Here is a 21,692-nt window from a genome sequence, read left to right as displayed (position 1 = left end):
ATTCCAAACCATCTCAATTGAGTTGAGGTCAAGTGATTGTGGAGGCCAGGTCAACTGATGCAGTACTCCATCACTCTCCTTCTTGGTCAAATATCCCATACACAGCCTGGAGGTGTGTTTTAGGTCATTGTACTGTTGAAAAACAAATGATAGTCACGCTAAGCGCAAACCAGTTGGGGTGGCGTATCGCTACAGAATGCTGTGGTACCCATGCTGGTTAAGTGGGCCTTGAATTCTAAATAAATCACTGACAGTGTCACCAGCAAAGCATCCCCACACCATCACTCCTCCTCCCCCATGCTTCACGGTGGGAACCTCACATGCAGAGATCATCCGTTCACCTACTCTGCATCTCACAACGACGCGATGGTTGGAACCAAAAATCTCAAACTTGGACCCATTTCCACCGGTCTAATGTCCATTGCTCGTGTTTCTTGGCCCAAGCAATATCTTCTTCTTATTGGTGTCCTTTAGTAGTGGTTTCTTTGCAGAAATTCGACCACGAAGGCCTGATTTACAGTCTCCTCTGAACAGTTGATGTTGAGATGTGTCTGATACTTGAACTCTGTGAAGCTATTATTTGGGCTGCAATCGGAGGTGCAGTTAACTCTAATGAACTTATTCTCTGCAGCAGAGGTAACTTTGGGTGTTCCTTTCCTATGGCGGTCCTCATGAGGGACAGTTTCATCATAGCGCTTAATGGTTTTTGCTAGATCTTGACATTTTCCAAATTGACTGACCTTCATGTCTTAAAGTAATGATGGACTGTTGTTTCCCTTTGCTTATTTGAGCTGTTCTTGATATAATATTAACTTGATATTTTACCAAATAGAGCTATATTCTGTGTACCACTCCTACCTTGTCACAACACAACTAATTGGCTCAAACGCATCAAGAAGGAAAGAAATTCCACAAATTAACTTTTAACAAGGCACACCTGTTAACTGAAATGCATCCCAGGTGACTACCTCATGAAGCTGGTTGAGAGAATGCCAAGAGTGTGCAAAGCTGTCATCAAGGCAAAGGGTGGCTACTGTGAAGAATCTCAAATCTAAAATATATTTAGATTTTATTAACACTTTTTTGGTTACTACATGATGACATATGTGTTATTTCATAGTTTTGATGCCTTCACTATTATTCTACAATGTAGAAAATAGTTAAAAAAATAAAGAAAAACCTTTGAATGAGTAAAACTTTTGACTGGTACTATATGAAATCACTCCCGGGACCAAGTGCATTTGTCCTCTACATCACAGTAATGTCTTTACAATGGTCAATGCAAGAGCTCAGCACACAATCCCAAGATACTCTGTCATTCACCAGGATGCAAAACTGGAACTGATCGCACAGGTAACGTGCTCTTCTGGACATGCAGCCTAGCCTTGTGTCACAATCACAAACAACACCCTACTGTAACTAATTTCACATATGTGACCCATAAATTGTATGGCTATTATATGCCAGACACAAAGAAAACAGAAACAAATCCCCACAAAATAGAGACAATTGAAGTCAGAATAAGCTAAATCTTTAGTTTCGCTCACATCCGTGGCTCGGTAGGCTAACTGATTCCTGAGAATGACCTTTCCAAATGAAGATGGTTAGCTTGACGTTTGGAAAATCAGGATGCACATTTTGCGCGCTGCTGAGCGCCCCGGTCTCATCCGATCCATGTTGAAGCCGAAACACATTTAATCTTCTGATACAAGCGGTACTCTATAACGTTTCATCATCATGATAGGCTCATTGCCTTCGGTTTGTAGATGAGCCCTGTCAAGGCGGTGGAGGCAAGGTGGGCGATACGGTAATATCGACACTTAATCACGAGGAGATAAGCAGGTTCAGCTCGTGGCAAACTGCAAATGCCCGATGTGATGTACAAAATGTTAGATTTCATATAGGCTATATCTGAATCGCTGTTAAAACTCGTATTTTCTGGTGCTCCTACATTTTATGTTGTGCTCCTAACTTATTAAAGTTGGGAGCACCAGAGCTACCAGTTGTTTTTTTGTTTTGTTTTTTCATTTTAAGAGCCCTTACTATGAATGAGGTTTTACAGTAATTGTAAAAGTAAAAGTAATTAACAATTTGGTGAGGTGTTGATTCAGGGGAACACATATGGCAGGCACTAATTTACAATATAGCCTACGTTTTTAGCTTGGCTTTTATAATGTAGGCCTACAGAGAGACAGAGAACAAGAAGAACACAGAGTGACACCAGAGGAGGGGGTTGAGTTGGCTGCATGCTCAGTGATGTGGGCTGGTGTGGATTAAATGCAAAGGCATTTCTTGACACAGTCTGCCCCTGGCAAACCGATAAAATGAATGCATGAAGTATTAGGCTAATGCATTGATTGACATTTGTCTTTAGGCTACTCTGTATTGCGCATTGAAGTGAACCGAGATGGTTAGGCTGTGTCTCCAAATGCATGGCACCGCACACGCAAAGTGGGCATTTTTGGTTAGCTGCACGACACAATGTTTACACCATTTCTTCATCATTCAAATAACCATAACACATTTTAAGAGTAGTATAGGCTATTAAAACTGTTACACAGACTACGTAGGCAGATGAAATGCATCATCTTTGGCAAAATGTAATTCCATGTATAGGTTCGATTACTGTCAATCTTATGTTTTCCTGTTTCAGTTATTCATTTTTCCTAAGGTCCTCTGAGTCTAACGCTCAAGAGCTTGAGCACAGCACTTGTTTCGGCGACTGCTCTGTGCAAGCTGTGCTGATACAGGCTACTGCTCTGTGCAAGCTGTGCTGATACAGGCTACTGTACTAAAAATACTGGATTTGTACAAAACGTTGTTGGCGTATTTTGGCTACATTATTGCAGTATTGCAATTTACACATAAGCAACCAATTGCATTGCAACGAAAGGAAAGAAAAAATGTAAAATAGGCTAACATTTATTTGCAGTCAATACGGGAACATTCAATTGTATTAAACTCCCACAACAGTCGCCGTAACCTATTAATTAACACGCTCCGTTAACATACCCCGGGGTCTTCAGAAGGCACTTAGCACCGGCCATCCCGTCCAAGATAAGCTTTCAGAGCCGGAGTTTGTATGTCCTAGGTAGGAGAGGAGCGTAGCAATGCGGTGCGTCGCTGTCCGTCCGGAGGACACTCTCCTGTCCAAATGCACATCCCCGACCGAGGAGAGGATCAATTCCAGCGCTGCCGTGACGTTACCGTGACTTCGGGCGAGTGTCTGTACTACGGTCGTTAACAGCGTGCAGCCAGGAGCAAAATGACAGTCCGCTTGAAGAGAAGCCGGAGCATTTCCCAGCATATATATCAAAACACACACGCGCTCAAAGACACGCACACACACACACACACACACTATATATATATATATATATATATATATATATATAGGAAACGAGCTGCTGTAGATAAAATAAGCATTCTCTACATTTTCATAATGGGTACAAAATATATCTGCTTTATCTTATTGGGCTATTGGTTGGAGGCTGAACTATGTTTTGCTCATTATTTGTATTTGTATTTATTATGGATCCACATTAGCTGCTGCCAATTTTCCTGGGGTCCAGCGAAATTATGGCAGTTTATACAATTTTAAAAACATTTTTTCACCATCCCCTAACAATATTAGATTGCTTTACAGTTCTAATATTATTTCACATGAAACAGTGTTAAGACAAAGTCACACTCTCAAAAGAGGTGTCTAACCTCAAGGGTATTTTCCTTGAAAGAAAAGTTGAACAAAGGACAGTTTAATTAATGCACTGGTGTCAGTATAGTTGTCAACTCCTGAACCACAACAGGCAGAACAAGGTCAGACAGACCAATGGGTCACACAGGGTATTGATCTGTTTTGTCGACCAGGATATGCCCTATACCACAGCAAGTCCTGATCTAGACCTGACGCCAATAGCTCCGATGGAAAAGCAGCTTCAGGAGGCCTAGAATATCAGAATAGCCTATCCATGTTAGACAATATCTCATTGCTTGATGTCACTCAATGTAGATAGAAGATGAAGCTAAGGCTGCCTTCCAGAGCTCAGACGTTGCTGATGCCTGACAGATCTTACAACGCCTGGATAGGTATTTGAAGTATCAGCTAACTGCATCATATGTTATAGCCATTGGTTGTTGCGTCACCTCGCCTTAGCTGTGGAACGCGGCCGAAGGATTTTTACTGGGACACGTGGCAACTTGATTTTTATACATAGATGAATCCTAATACCAAGCGAACCTTCCCTCCTGCCTTTCCCTGATGTTCTCATATCATTCACTTTATGAAGACCATAATGGCACCTGCGGAGCTAGGGTGTCTATTTGTCAGGCTGACTGCAATTTTACCCCTGTTTAGATGTCTAAAAAAAGCCTCCCCCTGTTTTTTTTACCATCACACAGACCCATTACCTTTATATAATGATCAGTAGGGGAATTCTGAGAAAACGACATCTTCACGATTCTTCATGAATACCAATTGGTACTTCAGTCACCCCAACAGCACAGGCAGGGCAGCCATAGTGATATGAAATATTGCTCTCTTTACCCGATGGACACTGCAATATGGCCCCCCCCACTCCTCCCTGCATTAGGAGATCTAACCGACCTTTCAGGGTAATAGGACCATTAGTCTGCAGAGGGAGGGGTGTATGTGTGTGCGTGTTGATTATGATATAGAGAGCAGGGCCCAGGATCCTGACAGGCTGCAGCTTGTTTTACTGTGTATGTGTTAGAGTGGTGGGGGTACTGTAAATGTGTCACATACTGCACATAAAAATAGACTTGTAAGTTGTGACATATAAGTTATTTTGCCAAATATTGTACTGTGAATGGATGTTCAACATAGGCTGCCACAGTTACCTCATCACAGTGTCACCGCGGTCATAAACATAAGTCAAACCGAGGTAAATCCAGAAAGATTAATTGTGAGTCCCTAAATTCATCACTGCCGTATGTTGAACTTCCATAGTCCCTAGGCTGCATAGAGGACAAGCAATGTGAAGTGGCTCACCTTGCTGTTCCCCTCTGGGTAAGTCATACTGGATCTCTCTCTCTCTCTCTCTCTCTCTCTCTCTCTCTCAAATCGCCCCTAGTCACCTCATCTCGCCTTCCACTCAAGCACACACTCCCATCTAGTCTGCAGGATTAGTAATTTTCCTTTCCCCTTATTACCAAAGACAAGTGGTCTAACTGCAGTAGACAGAGAAGTTATATTGTAAACTACAAGTTCATGTAGCCCTCAGTCTCCCTTCTCTTTCACCTGCAGAGGACTGGACTAGTGCTACACAAGCACCAGTGTGACCAAACATACACACACACAGGCACGCAAACACACACACACTCACAGTGCCATGCGACAGCACTTCCACCATGCCGAATCATTTCTTGTGATTCAAGGCAATACATTCTCCATCATTCCCTATGACTAGTACCTCTCTATCAAATCACATTTTATTGGTCACATAGACATGGTTAGTATATGTTAATGCGAGTGTAGCGAAATGCTTGTGATTCTGGTTCCGACAGTGCAGTAATATTTAACAAGTAATCTAACAATTCCACAACAACCACCTAATGCACACAAATCTAAAGGGATGGAATAAGAATATGTACCTCTAAATATATTGATGAGCGATGCCCGAGCGGCATAGGCAAGATGCAATAGATGGTTTAAAATACAGTATATGCATATGAGATGAGTAATGTAAGATATGTAAACATTGTCGTCTGCAAACTGGATGATTGAGTTGGAGGCGTGCATGGCCACGCAGTCATGGGTGAACAGGGAGTACAGGAGGGGGCTGAGTACACACCCTTGTGGGGCCCCAGTGTTGAGGATCAGCGAAGTGGAGATGTTGTTTCCTACCTTCACCACCTAAGGGCGGCCCGTCAGAAAGTCCAGGACCCAATTGCACAGGGCGGCTGAGACTCAGGGCCTCAAGCTTATTGATGAACTTGAAGGGTACTATGGTGTTGAATGCTGAGCTGTAATTGATGAACAGCATTCTTACATAGGTATTTCTCTTGTCTAGATGGGATAGGGCAGTGTGCAGTATGATGGTGATTGCATCGTCTGTGGACCTGTTGGGGCGGTATGCAAATTGAAGTGGGTCTAGGGTTGCAGGTAAGGTAGAGGTGATATGATCCTTAACTAGCCTCTCAAATACACTTCATGATGACAGAAGTAAGTGCTACGGGTCTATAGTCATTTAGTTCAGTTATCTTTGCCTTCTTGGGTACAGGAACAGTGGTGGCCATCTTGAAGCATTTGGGGACAGCAGACTGGGATAGGGAGTGATTGAATATGTCCGTAAACACACCAGCCAGCTGGTCTGCACATGCTCTTGCGAGGGTTAACACGTTTAAATGTCTTACTCACGTCGGCAACGGAGAAGGAGAGGGGGGGGTCCCACAGTCCTTGGTAGCGGGCCATGTCGGTGGCACTGTATTATCCTCAAAGCGGGCAAATAAGGTGTTTAGTTTGTCTGGAAGCAAGACGTCGGTGTCCGTGATGTGGCTAGTTTTCTTTCTGTAGTCTGTAGTTGCCTGTAGACCCTGCCACATATGTCTATCACAATCCCTACTGCTCTCTCTAGTCATGTCTCCCTCACCTCTCTCAAATACCTTTCTCTCAGTCAGACAGGTGTTAGTATTCATGACACAGGCATTTCCTGTTGGTAAGTATAGCCGTTTGTATTCAAACACTGCTACTTCTTGTTGTTCACAGGCTTTGTGTCCTCTCTGTCATTAGCCGGGGGTGTCTGTCAGTCAGACCAGACATGTTGTCCTCTTCACAGACAGACAGAGTGGCAGAGTGGTCAGATCATTAGACTGCATTTGCTAGCAGTTAGCGCTGTCGCTCGCATTCAAATCAGTCAGTGAGTGTTGTGAGTGACAGCTGTGTGTGTGTGTGTGTGTTTATGTGTGTGTTATACTATGAGTGACAGCGGTCACCTGCAGGCTGACAGTCAGACAGTCAGACAGTCAGACAGACAGACAGACAGACAGACAGATGTGTGTGTGAACACTGGGGTGTTCACTTAGGCCTTTTAGAATTACCCAGGCCACAAGTTTGCCCACTGGCCACTCATACAGTACATACCCAACACAACTGACACTACTACCCTCTTAGAAAAAAGGGTTCCAAAAGGGTTCTTCTGCTGTCCCTATATGAGAACCCTTTTTGGTTCCTAGTGGAACCCTTTTTGGTTCGAGGTAGAACTCTTTTGGGTTTCATGTAGAACCCTTTCCACAGATTACATATGGGGACAGCCGTGGGAACCCTGTGTACTGATTGTGTACTGATGTGTACTGATGGTCTGGCTCAGAGTAGACAGGACACCATGTCTTTTCTCTCTCTCTCTCTCTTCTCTTTCTCTTGCTCCATCTTTCCCCCTCTCTTCCTCTCCATATTTCCCCTCTGTTTACCGCTATCCTTCTCCCTCTTTCTCTCTTTCTCTCTCCATCCCCATCCCTTCCTCTGTTTGTTTCTCAGTGTCTCCTAATCCCACGGACATTTAAAGGGAACAATTCCATCAGGTCTTTTCTTTTTTTTTAAGATAGAAGGAACAACAAAGATTGAAGCAACCACTCAAATCATCTCATCCCCATCATCAACACAGAATCACATCAGAGTGAGCCAGTAGGAGCAAAGCGTTTCAGTGTGGAAATCAGAAGAAACCAGCCAGAGAGTGCTCTCACTGTCAAAGCCCTGTCACAGATGAGCTATTTTAAAGCTTGCCTGGTTACAAAACAGGAACGCACAATTGGAGTAGCGGTTGGAAAAAATATGTGTACATGCAAAAAGGAGAGAGAGAGGCAGAGTGAGAGAAAGGCAGAGAGAGAGGCAGAGCGAGAGAAAGAGCGAGAGAAAGGCAGAGAGAGAGGCAGAGGGAGGGAAAGGCAGAGAGAGAGAGGCAGACAGACATGTATATATCTAGAGAGAGGTTGAGAGAGAAAGAGGGAGGGAAGAGGCAGAGAGGGAAGAGGCAGACAGACATGTATATACCGAGAGAGAGGTTGAGAGAGAAAGATGCTAAAGGCAGAGAGAGAGTGAAACAGAGAGAGAGATAAAGGCAGAGAGAGTGAAACAGAGAGAAATATAAAGGCAGAGAGAGAGTGAAACAGAGAGAGAGAGTGAAACAGAAAGAGATAAAGGCAGAGAGAGAGTGAAACAGAGAGAGAGATAAAGGCAGAGAGAGTGAAACAGAGAGAGATAAAGGCAGAGAGAGTGAAACAGAGAGAGAGATAAAGGCAGAGAGAGTGAAACAGAGAGAGATAAAGGCAGAGAGAGTGAAACAGAGAGAGAGATAAAGGCAGAGAGAGTGAAACAGAGAGAGATAAAGGCAGAGAGAGTGAAACAGAGAGAGAGATAAAGGCAGAGAGAGAGTGAAACAGAGAAAGAGAGACTGCAGTGCTTTCAGAATGAGTCTGAGTGGTTGTGACACAGACAGAAATATTTATGGAACATTAGGAATAGTGAGGGTTTGACCCTTCACCCCTGGGACGAGAGGACACACAACACATGCTACTGTAAAGGAGAGGTTATGTCACCCACAGCTAAGAAAAATATTTTACTGGGTGGTGAGTGACTTCTCATGACATTGGAATTTACAGTAATGCATTTAAAGATCCAATGCAGTGATTTTTATCTCAATATCAAATAATTTCTGGATAACAATTGTGAAGTTGTGAAAATGATGATAATGCCCTGTTAGAGTAAGAGCTGTTTGAATAGACCACATTACATTTCTGCCTGTTTTGGTGGGATGGAGTTTTGGCCTGCCAGGCAGTAAATCAGTTCATAGACCAATAAGAAAGAGAGTTCCAAACCTCTCTGCCAACAATAGCTAGTTTTGAGCTTTCCCCTCCCCACTCTTACCACACCCAAACAGTCCTAGCTAAATTCTTGTTTGACTAATTGCTCTTCGCTAAGAAGCAATTTTTTTTTTAAAAGACCGTTACTGTGATTGTTTTCAATTAAAATGGTCAAAAAGACAGAAATATCACGTTTTTGATTGCACTGGCCCTTTATATGATATTTAGCATTCATCAGTTAGAAAAGATGGAATACCAGAATATGTAGATGGCTACACATGGTTTGATTTGGTTCCTGTTTTGTAGGCAGATAATGGTTGTTTGTGAAAAATCATGTAAATGAAGGATGGGAAACAACAATAAATAAAGAATTGCACAAGTGTGTGTGTGTGTGTGCGCGTGCATCTTCCTGCATATTTGTGTGTATGTTTACACATGTATGTGTGTGTGTCCGCATTAGTGCCTGTGCGCGTACTTGTGTGTACGTGTGTGGCCTTGCTTGTTAGAAAAGGATTTGTGACTGCTTAGACTAACAGAAGTGTATTAAAGGGACTTTTATTTCCATCACATCTCTCCAGTTGATGTGATCTGGCTTGTATCCCCTCATCAAAGGACAAGAAGAAGACTTTACTAATAAGAGTTTTACAATGGAGTGTCATGTGTGTGTGTGTGTGTGTGTGTGTGTGTGTGTGTGTGTGTGTGTGTGTGTGTGTGTGTGTGTGTGTGTGTGTGTGTGTGTGTGTGTGTGTGTGTGTATACGCACCCTGGATGGAAGATTACACTGATAGACAAGACCGTTATGGATATCACTGACATTCCAATGACTGCCACACTTCGGTCTCAGATTTCTCTGAGAACGATGTACATGGAGGAGAGAAAAACTATTCCACGCAGAGTTCAATGATGCATGAAATCGGAGCTTCCCCGAAAGATGGACTTTAGCATATTATTTCCATTCTATCGATTTCACACCTATCAAACACACACGCACGTGCGCACGGTGGCAGGGAACAGTGCATTTCAGCATTACATAAACGGCACATAGGGGCTCATTGACGTGGCCGCAATTATGGCTAATGACATCATTAACCAGTCTAATCACGCGGCCTCTCTCTGCAGTTATACCTGCTCATTCACATGATTGGTCCTCTGCATCTAGTCACCTGTTTACGTAGAATAATGAGCAGAGGATGTGATTAACAGACATGATAATTATTATTATTAGAATCATATGGAGAGGTTAATGAGGGTCTGGGTGAGGGGTCTCTGCTGACATTGTTGCCACTATTGTACATAGAGGTTAACACAGTGGGAGGGTCAACTTGATTTCACAAGCTGAGGTCAATATTTGACATTCATCCAATGGCCTGTCTGGGGAGGCAGTGGGACAGGAGGTCGGAAGGTGGGGAGTGTTGGCGGTGGGTATAGGTGGCAGGGGGTGATACTGTAAATGGTGGCGTTACATTAGGAGCTGTGGAGTGTTGGTGGGTAAATAGCAGTACAGTGAATGAGATGTACAGTGTGTGCAGTACAGTGGCAGTCAGAGGGGTGGGTGGTTGGAGTCTTGGCAGTGGGTATAGGGGATGGTAAAGGAAGGAGGTTGCCTTACGGTAGTGGCTGGTGACAGCCTAGGCGGTGGCCAAGCTCAGTCAGAGCCCAGAGTCAAGCCAAGTCAGTACTAGTACGACAGAACACTAGGCTAGATTGCTCATTTGAGACTCAGCGGTTTGTTTGATTGATTTTCTTGAAGAGTGGAGTTAGCTGAGGAGAAGACACAGCTCTCTCTCTCCCCCACTCTCTGTCTCTGACTCTCTCTATATCTCATTCTCTCTCTTTCTCTCTCTGTTCGGGCACTGATTATCGCCTGTCCCCTTTAATCCTCCCAGGATGCCAGAGAAACGAAGGAGGAAGCTTTTAGCCGACTTAATCCTAGACACCACTGTATGCACACTACAGTGTCTTCAGACAGTGTTCACACCCCGTGACCTATTCCACATATTGTTGTGTTACAACCTGATATCAAAATTGATTTAAAACGCTATTTTCTTCTCACCCATTTACACACAATACCACATAATGACAAAGTGAAAACATGTTTTTAGAAATCTTTGCAAATTTTTATTGAAAATGAAATGAGAAATATCTCATTGGAGGTGGATGTGTCACTTCAAGAGCTTAAAGGTCCAAAATTATGTCACCACTGCCCTTGACTCTAAGCGATGTTGTGATGCTATTTAGATTAACTTGGACAAAGCTTTTGATACGGCAGACCATTCCATTATTGTGGAGAATTGGTGTCTCTGAGGGGTCTTTGATCTGGTTTGTGTACCTCTCTCAAATAGTGCAGTGTGTAAAGTCATACCATTTGCTATCTCAGCCACAGCCTGTCACTTGCCTTCTGAATTTACATCAGCAACATAGCTCAGGCAGTAGGAAGCTCTCTCATCTATTTAAATGCAGATGGTACAGTCTTATACTCAGCTGGCCCTTCCCTGGATGTTGTGTTAAATGCTCTACAACAAGGCTTTCTTAGTGTCCAGTAAGCTTTCTCTCCCCGTTTTGTTCTGAACACCTCCAAAACATACAGTACCAGTCATAAGTTTGGACACACCTACTCTTTCCAGGGTTCTTCTTTATTTTTACTATTGTAGAATAATAGTGAAGACACCAAAACTATGAAATAACACATATGGCAACATGTAGTGTTAAAAAAATATTTTTTTATATTAGAGATTCTTCATAGCAGCGACCCTTTGCTTTGACAGCTTTGCACACAACCTTGGCATTCTCTCAACCAGCTTCATGAGGTAGTCACCTGGAATGCATTTCAATTAACAGGTGTGCCTTGGTAAAAGTTCATTTGTGGAATTTCTTTCCTTCTTAATGCGTTTGAGCCAATCGGTTGTGTTGTGACGTGTGGTTCCTACCGTGAAGCATGGAGGAGGTGTGATGGTGTGGGGATGCTTTGCTGGCGACACTGTTGGTGATGTATTTAGAATTCAAGGCACACTTAACCAGCATGGCTACCACAGCATTCTGCAGCGATACACCATCCCATCTGGTTTGCACTTAGTGGCACAATCATTTGTTTCTCAACAGGACAATGACCCAACACACCTCAAGGCTGTGTAAGGGCTATTTGACGAAGCAGGAGAGTGATGGAGTGCTGCATCAGATGACCTGGCCTCCACAATCACCCGACCTCAACCCAATTGAGATGGTTTGGGATGAGTTGGACCGCAGAGTGAAGGAAAAGCATCCAACAAGTGCTCAGCATATGTGGGAAGTCCTTCAATACTGTTGGAAAAGCATTCCAGGTGAAGCTGGTTGAGAGAATGCCAAGAGTGTGCAAAGCTTTGAAGACTCTCAAATCTAAAATACATATATTTGTTTAACACGTTTTTGGTTACTACATGATTCCATGTGTGTTATTTCATAGTTTTGATATCTTCACGATTATTATACAATGTATAAAATAGTAAAAATAAAGAAAAAGCCTTGAATAAGTAGGTGTGTCCAAACGTTTGACTGGTACCTTATCTCATGTGGTCCCCCCACTGGTGTGATTACTACCTCTGAGGGTTTAGAGCTTGAAGTAGCCACCTCATACAAGTACTTGGGAGTATGGCTTACAGTACACTGTCCTTATCTCAGCACATATTCAAGTTGCAGGCTAAGGTTAAATCTTGACGTGGTTTCCTCTATTGTAATTGCTCCTCTTTCACCCCATCTGCCAAACTAACCTGATTCAGATGACCATGCTACCCATGCTAGATTACGGAGACGTAATTTATAGATCGGCAGGTCAGGGTGCTCTCGAGGGGCTAGATGTTCTTTACCATTCCGGCCATCAGATTTGCCACCAATGTTAAGTCACATCACTGCACTCTATACTCCTCTGTAAACTGGTCATCTCTGTATACCTGGCGCAAGATCCACTGGTTGATTGGTTTATGCTTATTTATAAAATCCTCTTAGGCCTCACTCCTCCTATCTGAGATACCTGATGCAACACTCATCCTCCTCATACAACACCCGTTCTGCCAGTCACATTCTGTTAAAGGTCCCCAATGCACACACATCCCTGGGTCGCTCGTCTCTTCAGTTTGCTGCAGCTAGCGACTGGACAGTTTTATCTCCATCTCTGCATTGAAAGACTCAGTCATGGACACTCTTACTGACAGTTGTGGCTGCTTCGTGTGATGTATTGTTGAATCTAACTTTTTGCCCTTTGTGATGTTGTCCGTGCCTAACAATGTTGGTACCATGTTTGTGCTGCTACCATGTTGTGGTGATGCCATGTTGTGTTGCTACCATGTTGTGTGGTTGACATGTTGTGTTGCTGCCGTGTTGTGTTGTTGTCTTAGGTCTATTTTATGTAGTGTTGTGGTGTCTCTCTTGTCGTGATGTGTGTTTTGTCTTATATAAAAAATGTTTGACCAGACCGTGTCCCCACAGGAGGCCTTTTGCCTCTTGGTAGGACATCATTGTAAATAAGAATTTGTTCTTAATTGACTTGGCTAGTTAAATAAAGGTTAAAATAAAATAAAATACATTTACATAAGTATTCACACCCCTTTGCTTTGACACACCAACTTGAGCTCAAGAGCATCCAATTTCCTTTGATCATACTTGAGATGTTTCTACAACTTGATTGGAGTCCACCTCTGGCCTATTCAATTGTTAGGACATGATTTAGAAAGAAACACACCTGTCTATATAAGGTCTGACAGTTGACAGTGCATGTCAGAACAGAAACTATACCATGAATTCCAAGGAATTGTCCGTAGATCTGAGATTTTTAAACTGTGATGAGGTATATATCTGGGAAGGACACAATTTATAAAGTGTTGAAAGTTTCCAGAGCACAGTGGTCTCCATCATTGGGAAATTGAACAAATATGAAACCACCCAGTCTTTGTCTAGAGCTGGCCGTCCGACCAAACTGAGAAACCGGGCAAAAGGGACCTTTGGTCAGGGAGGTGATCAAGAACCCAATGACCACCCTGACAGAACTACAGAGTTCCTTGGCTGATATGGGAGAACCTGCCAGAAGGATAACAGTCTCTACAGCACTTTGCCAAATCTAGACTTTATGGGAGAGTGACCAGACTAAAGCAATCCTGAGAAGGAGCCACATAACATCACACCTGGAATTAGCAAAAAGGCACGTGAAAACTCTGAGATCATAAAGGCAAAAGATTCTGTGTTCTAATGAGACAAAAAAATTGAACTCTTTGGCCTGAATGAAAAGGGCTATGTCGGGAGAAAACCAGGCACAGCTCACCCATCTAACACCATACCCACCGAGAAGCATGGTGTTGGCAGCATCATGCTATGGAAATGATTTTCAGCGGCAGGGACTGGGAGACTGGTAAGAATAGAGGGAACAATGAATGGAGACAAATACAGGAAAATCCTTGAAGAGAACCTTGCAGAGCAAATCTGCAAGGGGTAAAGGGGAGAAACGCATTGACTCAGGGCAGTGAATACTTATGTAAATGAGATATTTATGTATTTCATTTACAATATGTTTGATAAAATGTCTAAAAACACGTTTTCACTTTGTCATTATGGAGTATTGTGTGTCGATGGGTGAGAGAAAAACATCTATTTAATACACTTTAAATTCAGGCTTTCGGTCAATTTCTCGCTTCTTTGTCATTGAACGTGTGTGTGCATGTTCTATGTGAGAAGTCCTTAGAGGCTATAAAGCCGTAACAGGGCTCAGTCTGCAGTTCAGAACCTCATCAACTAATCATTCGGCGATCACTTTCTAAGCTGAGGAGAAAACACGCTAGGCGGTCCACGCAGAACTTAATTAAGCTTTAGAAATAACATTGAAACCAAATGGAATAGCAGGTTGCTTTGACTCCGCAATTAAATGATTGTCTTTCTAACAGGCTGCCTCCTCTTATCCAAGAGCAGCCCGTGGTTTCATTATGCTGCCGACTGTGTAGCGATAAGGATGATGAAGCTTGGTTAAATGTTCCCTATTCCCTCTATAGTAATAGTGCCCTACTTTTGACCAGAGCTCTGTTCAAAAGTAGTGCACTACATAGGGAATAGGGATCCATTTGAGATGTGGCACGGACACAGCAAATTAGGCTGTAGTCTTTGAATGCACAGCGAAAACACATGGTAATAAACATGTCTGAAATGTGACACTAACGTGCATAATTGCAATGGCATATCAGACCGTTCACATTCTGGAAAGAAGAAAATTGCTTTCAGTTCCAGAGAGGAAGTGCAGCTTGGATGAGGTACAGCCGATCTCCCATTATTATCATCCAGCCGATCTCCCGTTATTATCATCCAGCCGATCTCCCATTATTATCATTCATCTAATAAGGAACTATTTCTTCATCAGTACATGTTTGTGCTGCTGCTGCCTCCAAACCTCATCCTTGGAGATGGACGTAATATCCAGTATACACGGGTGGTGTATGTGTGTGTGTGTGTGTGTGTGTGTGTGTAACTGTGAGTGTGTATGTAAGTGATTTGTGTGTGTATGTGTGTGCAGTTCGTGTGTGTGTGTGTGCACGTGTGTGTGACCTGACTGACATGACCTGGTATCTGTTGTTAATACAGTATAGAGTGAGTCACTGTGCTCGCCTTAGAAACCTTTAATGTTGCCCCATTTACAGAGGTTTCTGAGGGAGTTATATATTTATTAGCAGGTTGCTTTCAAGTCAACAGGACGATTCTCACTGGTAGAGTAGATTTAAAACATGACAAAGTAATGGAATAGTCATGTTTACAAGCAGGTGTTTTATTCCCAACAAGCTCGCACAATCTCACATCAGAATTAGTTCTTCAATGTTTCTCAAATGTAAAATTGAGTCACTCAAAACGTCAAATTTCGAAGTGTTTCGTTACTTCACTGTATCGTTCCAAGGTCACGTTTAGGCATAAACAAGCAACTTTTGGAACCAGAGGCAGATGCTTAAACCCATCCACAACGCCCTAGCAAAACCAGTCTACTTGAAGGTAACAGTGCTCACTGTTGCCCCTAGTGGCCGGTTTTGACGTCATCTCCCATCATCTTCAGACGAGGATGGACCTCGAATACTGACTTATATCACGGGTGTCCTGCCTGTTTATTCCACATGGCACGACATGATGATTTCTACCTCGGTCTCCCTCAGTTTGAAAACTATTGTAAGTCATCCCCATCCTCTTCCAAATCCCCCCCCCACACACACACAAACAACAACCCACCTACAACTGCTCCAATGCAGCTATCCCCTCTCCCCCTTCTCCTCCAGTAGGTCAATTCTCACATTCCTACCTTCCAACTACCTAAACACTCCCTTGCGTGATCCACTGCTCGCCCCTTTCCCCTGTGTGTCTCCCAATGGTCAGTCTCTGCAACCTGCAGCATACAAGTAGTGTCAGGGGGGCTGGCAGGGAGCCAAGGGAGGCAGAGAGCTGAGCAGCCAGCCTACCTGCAGGCCCAAAGCACTATCAGAGGCACTCTGCTCACTGTCCATCGATCCCACCTCTACTCTGATTAGTGGGACAGGGTTTGTTTTTGTCGAAAATCTCCCAGAGAGAAACAGGGTGGCGTATACAAAGCCGGTGTGTGTGTGTGTGTGTGTGTGTGTTTGCGTGCGAGTGCATGTGTCTCTGTGTGCATGTGTGTGGTAGTTGGTCTGCCCTGACTAAAGTGAGCGTTCCACATGAATGCTGCCCAGAAAGAAATAGCTTCGAGTTCTCAAGTGCCGTCGGATGGGAGGGCCACTTTGAGTTTTTTACAGGCAACAAGGAAAAACAGAATTAAGCAATCGACAGAGAGTCATTTGGCTCTGTCCCAAATGGTCATATTCCCATCTCTGGTCACAAGTAGTGCACTGCTGTATATTGAATAGGTGCCATTTGGGACGCGGACACTATACACTACCATGGACCACTAGCATGAAAACTATCCAGAATGTGGGATTAGGCTTTTAAAATGGATATTATAAGGGTTTATTTTAGAGTCCTGAGATGTGTTACATGAATTAGTTTCCTTTTACAGATAGTAGAACTCCTCCAGTAGGCTGTAGTGCTCTGAAAGGCCTGAAGAGTCATTCACAAGACAATAGTGAGAGATTAGTCTGAGCTAGAGAAGGTCGAGAGGTCACAGTCTATTTGTGTGTTTGTATTTGTGTGCATGCACAAACACACACACACACGCATGCACAAACACACACACACACGCATGCACAAACACACACACACACACGCATGCACAAACACACACACACGCATGCACAAACACACACACACACGCATGCACAAACACACACACACACGCATGCACAACACACACACACACGCATGCACAAACACACACACACACGCATGCACAAACACACACACGCATGCACAAACACACACACACACGCATGCACAAACACACACACGCATGCACAAACACACACACACACGCATGCACAAACACACACACACACACACGCATGCACAAACACACACACACACACACACGCATGCACAAACACAAACACACACACACACGCATGCACAAACACAAACACACACACACACGCATGCACAAACACACACACACACACACACGCATGCACAAACACACACACACACACACGCATGCACAAACACAAACACACACACACACGCATGCACAAACACACACACACACACGCATGCACAAACACACACACACACGCATGCACAAACACACACACACACGCATGCCACACACACACATGCCAGCTTGAAATCTGATCAAGCATTTCAACAGGAGGGGAAATGACTCTAGCCTATCTGAGGCAGATTGAAAACAAGCAGGCCCATCCCTTTCTTCTCAGGTGTGTCAATAACATGTGTCTTAGGAAACAGGATAGAGTATTCCACTAGCCCTCTCCAAGACTTAATTAGCAAACACTGCTCAATTATTAATTGCCTGTTATCAAATTTGTGATGAATTAATGCCACAGTGAATGTGCGGGTGGTGGATGTCTGGAAAAGAATTCTGTCTCAATGCTGTTTTCCATTGGACACGTGCTGATTATGGTACAAAACAACAGCACAGCCAGGAGGGGTGAATTAAAGCCCAACAGAGACATTATAGAACTAAAGACTTCCATGGTTTAAAAATTCATAAAGAAATGGAAAAGTCATAAAATGGCGCTGGTCATAAACAGTGTGATCGACGTTGTTCACCGTGCAGGAGAGAGGGAGGGAGTGGAGCTAAATTTAGCCCCAGTTACCGCCACATGCACCGCGTCGTACGGTGAGAGGCTGATATTCCTGTTTGTTAGTATCATTTATTAAAATCTTGTGACAGCGCCATGACTGCAGGAGAGGGGTCTTTCCGTTCTCGTTGCTCAGGAGGCATGAAATCAGACAGCACAGCGAGTCCGTGGTTGGATGAAACACACACACATACACACACACACACACACACACACAGGGAGTGAGAATATTAATCTGAAGGGAACATCTGTCCGACGTGGCCCTGTTCTGTCCTCTAAAGAGTTACATTTTTCTATCCACCCTCCTTTTGTTTGCTTTGTTTACCTTCACTTCCTATTGTGTGTTTGTGTTGACATCTTCTGCGGGTCCAGTAATGTGTGTTGTCCACGTCTCAGTGCCTTACTGTGAATACATATTGAATTCTCTTTTCTCTTGTCTTGGCAAGGGAGTAGGTTGGCTAAATGCAAACCCTCAGAGGCACACATTTATTATGGGGGACTGAGTGTTTATCTGTGTAACTGGAGAGAGAGAGACATAGACACTTCATTACAACACTGTATATAGACATAATATTTCATTTGAAATGTCTATATTCTTTTGGAACTTTTGTGAGTGTAATGTTTACTGTTCATTTTTAAAAAGATTTATTCCACTTTTGTTTATTATCCATTTCACTTGCTTTGGCGATGTAAACATATGTTTCCCAAGCCAGTAAAGCCCTTAAAATGAACTTGAACTGACAGAGACATACACTCACAGAGACAGAGACAGAGAGAAAAGAGGTGATAGGATGTCCTTCTGTGAAAATACTTACACGTCGGCTGCTGCCTCTGGGCTCCAGTGTAACAGTGTGTTAAACATGTGCTCTCCCTGCTACTGAGGATCAGTGTGTGAGTCCGAGTCAGTGTGCTGTGTGCCAGGAGCAGATGTCCAGAGCCTGGGCTGCCCAGGCATCCTGCTGTCTGCTTCAATAGAGATATGGACTTTTTTTTATCAGATCAAAACTACTAAGCATCTGCTAGGGAGTGTGTGTATGTGGGGGGGGGGTGGGGGCGGGACATGTGTGTGTGGAGATTGTGTGTGTGTGTGTGTGTGTGTGTGTGTCCAAGCATCACTCTTAACTGCGATATGAGCCTAGCGGAGCCTGGCTTACCTCAGAGGATCACTAAACCAGAGACGGACCAAAGCGAAGCGCCAGTGTTAGTACCTATACACAGACCCGCTCATCTCATTGCCCGACATGCAAACCCAATATAAATTCAACGAGGAGACATTAAAACCTCAATCAATAACAGTCTAGACAGATGAACATAAAACCTGATGTGAGAGGATAAAAGACAGAGGAGAAAGGGAGTGAGAGACAGAAAGAGGGGAGGCAGGTAGCCTAGTGGTTAGAGCGTTGGGCCAGTAACCGTAAAGGTTGCTAGATCGAATCCCCAAGCTGACAAGGTAAAAATCTGTCGTTCTGCCACTGAACAAGGCAGTTAACCCACCGTTCCTAGGTCGTCATTGTAAATAAAAATGTGTTCTTAACTGACTTGCCTAGTTAAATTAAATAAAAAAATTGAGAGAGAGAGAGAACAAGCCACATCTCCTCCTGATTACTGTCACCAGGACACTGATTACACACCTGCACACTTACCCAACCAAACCTCCCCGGGCCCCTTTTAACTAGGCCCCTCTCCCCCAAAACACCCTGTTTGATCCTGCCAGGCAGCCCTATCCCCTGGCTCCTCTCATCCACCACCCCCCTACACACCACAGGAGGTTGGTGGCACCTTCATTGGGGAGGATGCGCTCGTGGTAATGGCTGGAGCGTAATAAATGAAATGTATATGTATTAAATACATCGAACAAATGGTTTGATTCCGTTCCAGCCATTATTATGAGCCGTCCCTCCCCTTAGTAGCCTCCAATGCTCCACAGCTGGGGGTGCAGGTACAGGGGCCTGCAGTTGGTACCAGTTCCCTTGGATCACACACTACAAACATTGATGCTAATGTTTCCTGTCAGACATGAAGCGGCTCATTCATCACACACTCGCGTCACAATCAGGGAAAAAGGGACCTTTACACCATTGTTGGTTAACATCATAGTGTACCTCATCTCCCAAATGACAGCAGAAATGATCAGACATCAAATAGCAGGGGTTTCTCTTTAACACAAATCATGTCAAATATCTCAATAACCTATGTCGGATATTGAATGAGTCGATATCGGGACAAAGGAAATTACCATGTCATATCTACAGTATATATTTTCGAGTCAAGTCAAGATATCTCCGGATATGCCTCTTTCCTCGGATATGGCCCCTTTCCCAGTGGTGGGTTAGCCTATCACCAACACACCTGTCTCTGCTTCTCCTGTTTCTCTACCGTGGTGAGATATACTCACACCCCATTACCCAATGATCCCCCAGAACAGACAGGCATCAGTGCCATCATCAGCGCTGCTTACATCTGTCCAAAAAAAACACAGTCTTCCATCTTCCTCAACACCCCTAGTCCTGCCTTTGTCTGGGTCTAGGTCCTAGGGACGTGTGTGCTCAGTCAGCAGACATGCAAACAGGTAGACAGACAGAGACAGGCAGACGGGCAGCCAGCCAGCCAGACATCCAGAGAGGCAGGCATAAGCATTTTATGACCCACCTCTGCCTCAGCACAGAGAACTGCTAGCCTTATCATTTTTGTCTCTCTCTCTCTCTCCCGCCCTCCCTCCCTGAAGTAGCTTTGCCTGGTCCATGATGAATGGAGGCAATTTAGGGCCCGGTTCAATCAGATCCGCATAGCTGATGTTTTGATGTTGTCAGAGGTGGAATTGCATTATAGAGCTATTAAATCCACAATGGATCCCGGCATTATACTTAAGCTGACATTGCCATTGGATGCACGGAGTCGCATTGAGATAAATCCCATGCAGCCTTGTTTACAGGTTCGAACACTGGAAAGTGAGATGTAATCGACACCTCAATGAAGCTGATAGAAATCCTCATTATTTAGTTGAATGATTTTCAATTTGAGTATCACTGATGGAAGGCCTTAATGTAGTCATCATGCCCAGAGAGCGATGTTGCTGCCATAGGTGGACATAGAAAGTACTCCACCATGTGGTGTGGTGGGGAAGTTGGCCTATACCGAACTCCCAAAACTCTCAGCTTGTTTCCCTTAAAGGTTGTGTTCTGGATACTTTGGAACATTTCAAATCCAGTGAATCACACAATGCATACTGTCATCCCACACAGTCGAGCAGAGTGTTTCTCTTACCTCTCAGTGAAGTTTCTGAGCGCAGTGAAGAGTGACAATAGCATCTCTTAGTTCTTGTCTTCCTTCCTCGAACCTGTTTCTGCTAGTGGGGGGGTGTTCTGCCTGCAGAGGAAAATATTCAAAAATAAATATAAAATACAATTGAATGTTGGATGATAGTGTTTGCGTACATCTATATTTCACAGACACAAGCAGACACACGCACATGAACAGACAGAGAGACTGCTATAGATGAAGGAAACAGATGGAGCCGTCTTCACCTCTTCCACAGCACAGTGGTTTTCCCTTGAGTCGTAATGGCAGGTGTTTGCTGTGGCATTATGGGAATGGGAACTTGGGAAGTGGGAAGCACAACAGTACATCGTCATATGCAACACACACAAACACACGCCATCT

The 21,692-nt window shown here is 43.9% G+C and overlaps 1 protein-coding gene across 4 annotated transcripts in view; it reads right to left on the bottom strand.

Annotated features, from left to right (window-relative positions):
- The window catches only part of sphkap (SPHK1 interactor, AKAP domain containing), a 56,237-nt gene extending 34,847 nt beyond the window's left edge, over positions 1 to 21,390 (bottom strand). For 3 of the 4 annotated variants that reach the window (XM_024444835.2, XM_024444837.2, XM_024444838.2), the window contains exon 1: positions 21,297 to 21,390. In XM_024444835.2, the coding sequence (XP_024300603.1) occupies positions 21,297 to 21,340 (44 nt within the window). In that variant the 5' untranslated portion in view covers positions 21,341 to 21,390. Of the gene's footprint in view, positions 1 to 3,012; positions 3,323 to 21,296 lie in introns of those variants that run through there. The other variant, XM_024444836.2, reaches the window with a different exon arrangement.
- Between the last annotated feature and the right edge of the window lie 302 nt (positions 21,391 to 21,692).

The sequence above is a fragment of the Oncorhynchus tshawytscha genome, linkage group LG14 (assembly GCF_018296145.1).
Source record: "Oncorhynchus tshawytscha isolate Ot180627B linkage group LG14, Otsh_v2.0, whole genome shotgun sequence".
NCBI classification, from domain to species: domain Eukaryota; kingdom Metazoa; phylum Chordata; class Actinopteri; order Salmoniformes; family Salmonidae; genus Oncorhynchus; species Oncorhynchus tshawytscha.
This window is presented reverse-complemented; position numbering and strand designations above follow the sequence as displayed.